At 38.0% G+C, this 6,000-nt stretch overlaps 1 protein-coding gene across 1 annotated transcript in view; it reads left to right on the top strand.

Annotated features, from left to right (window-relative positions):
- Positions 1 to 6,000, top strand: part of SMCO2 (single-pass membrane protein with coiled-coil domains 2) — a 32,540-nt gene that overhangs the window by 18,000 nt on the left and 8,540 nt on the right. The window contains exons 4-5 of the mRNA XM_023738102.1: positions 564 to 700; positions 1,368 to 1,511. Coding sequence (XP_023593870.1) covers positions 564 to 700; positions 1,368 to 1,511 — 281 coding nt within the window. The remainder of the gene's footprint in view (positions 1 to 563; positions 701 to 1,367; positions 1,512 to 6,000) is intronic.

Raw genomic sequence — 6,000 nt, forward strand, 5'->3', positions numbered from 1 at the left:
TTATTGGTATGTTTGAGCCCATTGTTGCAGCTATTGTGTAGTGCCTTCCAACCCGCAGGCTCAACTTCCAGCACTATATTGGACAATGCTCTGTTGTGATCCATAAGGTTTTCAGTGGCTAATTTCAGTAGTCTTGCCAGGCCTTTCTTCCTAGCGTGTCTTAGCATAGAAGCGTTGCTGCAATCTGTCCACCATGGGCAACCCTGCTGGTATTTGAAATACCAGTGGTATAGCTTCCAACATCATAGCAACACGCAAGCCAACCACAGATGGGTGAAAGTTACAGTTCATAGTCAGATGGAACTCTATTACTCGTCAACACTACAAAGAGTTCTGCGTGTAAATGCTGATCTTTCACATGTCCCTGCCTCAGCCTCTGTCTATAAACTGAGAAGGAGGGCATGTCTGCTTATTTTACAAACAATTCATTATAAGTCTCCAGCTTCAGAGAAGGCTATGTACTTGCCCCCAGAGAAGGGGCACACACGGGCAGGGCTAGAGGGACCACCACCTCTTGTGATAACCTTTCTGTTCTGCTTTGCTTCCTTCATAATCTTTATCAGGATATGTTGCAGATGGAGGCTGAGCAGGACCAGAATCTGCAGCATGAGCAGAATGAGCAAGAAACAGCTCATATTCAACATGAGGATCCTCAAATGCCCACATCTCTGCAGTTTTCAGAGGAGAACATCTCTGTACTGTAAGCCTTGACACATGCAAGAAAGAACACTTGACAATGATCTGTGAAGGGCAGGGGAAAATGAAATTCAGCAGAGAACTTAGGGAAAGCCTGAAAGATTTAAAATCCGTACATGTTTTGAACATAAAGCCTTTGTGTGCACACGTAACTAAATGTTCCAGCAAAAATGCAAAATAAGGACATTTCTAGGGACCCAGGCAGACCTGTGGGGTTATTTTGTAATCTTTTGTTTGGAGCCTGGAATTAATACATATCTCATCACTCTCAGATAAATTTCTAGATATGAAAATTATTATCATTAAAAGTCTATTGTTAGGCCCTTGTAGATCTTACTCTGCATCCCACTCCTTTTGTACCAAGACTTAGATACTATTCTGAAATCAATATATAACCTTCATTCCATGCAGAGAAATTAAAAATGTATCTATATTTTTTATTAAATGGAAAATATACTTTTTTTCCCCAGCCTTTTAAGGACCTGTTAGAAATGGATTATAAATAAAAGCCCTAACTTTTTTTTCTTGAGGCCTAAGTGCCTGCTTGGCTCGTTTTGGTGACAGGAAATGAATAAACCAACGAACTTACTGCTCAGAGGAACAGAGTTTTGGGTTATGTGGAATGTTTCCCATTTTCTGCCTTAACACTGATCATCATAATTTTCCTGCAGGAGTCAAGAGAACATGGTCTTCAAGTTAAACCACTGGAATGGAAAGATGGATGTACAAGTGAAAGAACTTAATCACATAGGCTGGATGGAGAAAATTAACAATATTATACGAAAAATAAATGTAACAAAAAGCACAATGAAGAGGTAATTGTAGGGTGTTGGGGTTGGTAAAAAAATAATAGGAAGTTTCATTGCTTCAAAAACTTGAGAAACTCTGTATTTAAGGTAATAAAGTCTTTAGGATAAGAAGTGTAAAGTCTTCTGGTTAAAAGTCAAAGTTACAAAATCACAAAGCCTAAATCAAAATTATTTGCATCTTTGCTTTCTCTTTACTCAAGGGAAGGACTTCTGTCACAGGCTGTTTCTTTGAAGCTATGTCAGGAATTATCAAAGGAAGTCTTTGAGTCCCCAGTGACCCTTGGAGTTTCTCCAGTATTGTCCGAAGAGATCCAATCAGCATGCACAGGAAAAAAAATTCAAAGTGTTTTTGCCAATGCGGATCTGAATTTAAATGGAAAGCTTTTAAAATGAAACAGAAAAGATAAAATTAACTAATGATTATTTATCCAGTCATTGGTACAAAGGGAATAGAGATCTGGGTTTGAATGCAGACACTGACATTTCTTGGTTTAGCATCTTGGATAAGTTAATCTTTTTTAAGCTTTGACTTTCTTCTATAAAAAGTGATGAATAACAGCAACTTGGTTGGTTTGTTGCAGAGAGTGAATAAAATACCATATAAAGCACTTAACACTGTGCCTGCTACTCAAAAAAAAACCCATTGCCATCGAGTCGATCCCGACTCATAGCAACCCTATAGGACAGACTAGATAGAACTGCCCCACAGAGTTTCCAAGGAGCGGCTGGTGGATTTGAAATGTCCATCTTTTGGTTAGCAGCCACTTAACTACCGTGCCACCAGGGCCCCATGCCTGTACATAATCCATAATTAAGAAATGTAAGCTATTCCCATAGATTCCTCTGGTCTTCTGAACTTTCCTGCCACTTTTCAAACTCTCCTACTGCAGGGTTCCTCTTCTCCTAGCTGTCTCCTTCCACTTTACCATTCAGTTAAATACTTCTTTGCAAAGGCCTTCTCCTGACCATTCTATCCAAACCAAAATCCAAAACTCTTTGCCGCCGAGGCGATTCGGACTCATGGGGACCCTATAGGACAGAGTAGAACTGTCCCATAGGGTTCCCAAGGCTGTAAATCTTTACGGAGGCAGACTGCCGCATCTTTCTCCCGCGGAGTGGCTGGTGGGTTTGAACCACCAACCTTTCGGTTAGCAGCCAGGTGCTTTTACCACCGCGCCACCACGGCTCCTAGTGCATCCAAAATGGGCATTTTTTCCTTCTAAAGCATGAATAATATTCTTTACAAAAAAGATTCTATGGTTTTGTTACTCCAAATCCTATACATTAAATTTATTTTTTAATTAAAAAATTAAGCTATAATCTATGTACAGTAAAATCCATGCTCTTAATGTGAAGTTCTGCAAATTTTGACAAACACATAACAGCTGTGTAACCCCCACAGTCAAAATATAGAACCCTTTCATCACTAGCCAAAGTAACCTCATGCCTTTTGCAGGCAACTCCTCTCCTCAGCCCCAGCTGCTGAATACCACTGATCTGTTCCCTGTCCCTAAAGTTTTGCCTTTTCTAGAACGTCACATAAATGAAATCAAACAGTATATACTATTTTGAGTCTACTTTCTTACACTTTACATAATGAATTTGAGATTAAACCATAGAATAAGTTGGGAGGTTATCCAACCTCTTTAATTTTCTAGATGAGTTTGTGAAGAATTAGTGTAATTTCTTCCTTAAAAATTTGGTTGAATTCACAAGTGGAGCCATATTGCCTGGAGATTTGTTGGTGGTAAAATTTTTAACTACAAATTCAATTTTTAAAATGTACATATAGGGCTACTCAAGTTTTCTAGATTTCGAATGAGTTTCAGTGGTAGCTTTTGTCTTTCAAGGAATTTGTCTATTTCATCCAAGCTGTCAAATTGGTTGTCAAAAATTTGTTCATAATATTCCCTTATCATATTTTTAATGTCTTTAAGATCTGTATTGATGCCTCCTCTCTCATTCCTAATATTGATAATTTGGTTTTTCTCTCTATTTTTTCAGATCGGTCTAGATAGATGTTAACTGACATAAACAAATAGATAAACTTCATTGATCTTCTTAAAAAAAAAAAAAAAAACCCAAGCTTTTGATTTCATTGCTTTTCTCTATTGTTTTTCTTCCCCCCTCACTTTTTTATGCTCTTATTTTTATTAATTTCATTTTTCTGCTTACTTTGGCTTTAATTTTGTCTTTCTGTTCTAATTTAAGGTAGTTTGGGTCACTGAGTTGAGCTCTTTCATCTTTTTTCAATAATGGTATTTAGTACTGTAAATTTACCTTTAGACACTGCTTATTGATTGGATGCCAGGCATTGTAAATTTCGCCTTGTTTGGTGACTATATATACATATATAAAATAAAATTATTTTAAAAATGGTATTTTTTAAGTAATCTTGAGCTTTGTTCTGGAACACAGTTATTTAGAAATAGTTTGATCCTTTTGAGCCTTGCTTTTAATTTTTGTTAGGCAGGACCAAAGCAGCCCTTAGTCTAGGACTAACTTTGTTCCACAACTGAAGCAATACCTTTTGACTACTCTTTCTGATGACTTGTGTATTGCAAGGTTTCCCCACTCTGGCTGGTGGGGGCATTAATTTTTCTCGGCTCTGTGTGAGCTTTGGAGACTGTTCTGCCCACTCCAATCTGGTGGTTTTTTCCCCACCTCAAGTAGTTTCATCACACATATGTGCTGAGCCATGCTCAGTTGAAGACTCAAACAGGGCCCTCTGCAGATCTCTGGAGCTCTTTCTCTGTGCTGCTCTTTCCTCTCTGGTACTCTGTCACGCAAATCTAACCTCCTTGGCCTTCCCAAACACCACAGTCTGGCTTCTCAACTCCGGAAGACCAGCAGGCTGCTCCTGAATTCCCTCTCCATATCTTGAAGCCTGGAAACTCTTTAGGCAGTAAATCAAAGTAATTCTAGAACTCATTTCATTTGTTTTCCATATCTGAAGGATTATTGCCCTGCACTATCTGTTGTTCAATATCTGAAAACCGTTGTTTCCTATATTTTTTCAGTTTTTAATTGTTTAAGATGGGAAGGTAAATCCAATCCTTGTTACTCCAACTTGGATGGAAGCAGAAGTGCTCAAAACATTAATAACATTCTAATTGTTTTATGTGTTTGTCTGTCTCCCACGATAGAATGTAAGCTCCAACAGTGCAAAGTTCTTGCCTGCATTACTTTCTGTTGCAATAACCAGCACTCAGCATAATAGCTGACACACAGCAAAAACTGAACAAATATTTTCTGAATTAATTTTGTGAAGTACTTGGGCCACAGGTTTTCACATGTGGCAGAGTTCTGTAGAGCAAAAACTTAGAGGATGAATGTAAAACTAACCACTTTTACCTTCATTAATTTTCTTTTTCCCCCTTTTTTCCTCCTATAACTCCCCTTTTCCCAACCTGTCAGTTTGATTTTTTTTTTATTTTGAAATAATTATAGATTCACAGGAGATTGCAAAGAAGTGTACAGACAAGTCCTTTGTACCTTTCCCTCTGCCCCCCCCCCCAATGTACATTCATCTACAAGTACCTAGATTAAAAATAATTCTTCATTTCTCTGGAATAATTGCCCAAGTGTGAAATTTCTGGCCGTATGATAAGTCTATTGTTAGTTTTGATAGGAACTTCTGAACTATTTTCCAGAGCGGCTGGACCATTTTACATTCCTACCACCAGTGTATGAGTGACCCAGTTTTCCCCACATCCTCACTAGCATTTGGTATTATAGTTACTTTTCATTTTATTCATTCTGATAAGTACGTAACGATAGCCCACTGTAGTTTAAATTTCCATTTCTCTAAGGGCTAATGGAGACCTGGTGGAGACGTGATTAAGACCTCAGGCTGCTAAGGAAAATGTCAGCAGTTAGAGTCCACCAGCTGCCCTTGGAAACCCTGTGAGGCAGTTCTACTCTGTCCTGTAGGGTTGCTATGAGTCAGCACCGACTCGACGGCACACAATAACAAAAACTAGGGCTAATGATGCTAAACATCTTTTCAGGTGTATATTTGCCATCTATATATCCTCTTTGGTGAAGTGTCTATGCATATATTTTGCCCATTTTCAAACTGGAAAGATTTTTACATATTCTAGATACAAGGCCTTTGCCAGATATGTGATATACAAATATTTTCTCCTAGTCTGTAACTTGTCTTTGCATCCTTTTAAGAGAGTTTTTGCTGATCAAAATTTTCAAATTTTGAATTTTGATGAGACACAGTTGATCAGACAAATTTGATAGTTTTTTATCTTGATGCTATCTTAAGAGAATGGTGAATACCTTAAAGGAGAACCTCTGTCTTCTTAATCTTTGTATCCCAGTGTGTTCCAAACAGTACAGAGAACACATCATGCTATTGGTGTCTAGTCTAAGAACACTTTGCCTAGTCCTAGGTCTCAAAGATTTTCTTCTATGCTTTTTTTAAAAAAACATTTTATCTCAGCTTCCATTTTAATCATTTTAATTCTCTGCTCCTGTATCTGGT

Source organism: Trichechus manatus, unplaced genomic scaffold, assembly GCF_000243295.1.
Source record: "Trichechus manatus latirostris isolate Lorelei unplaced genomic scaffold, TriManLat1.0 scaffold00112, whole genome shotgun sequence".
In the NCBI taxonomy this organism is placed as follows: domain Eukaryota; kingdom Metazoa; phylum Chordata; class Mammalia; order Sirenia; family Trichechidae; genus Trichechus; species Trichechus manatus.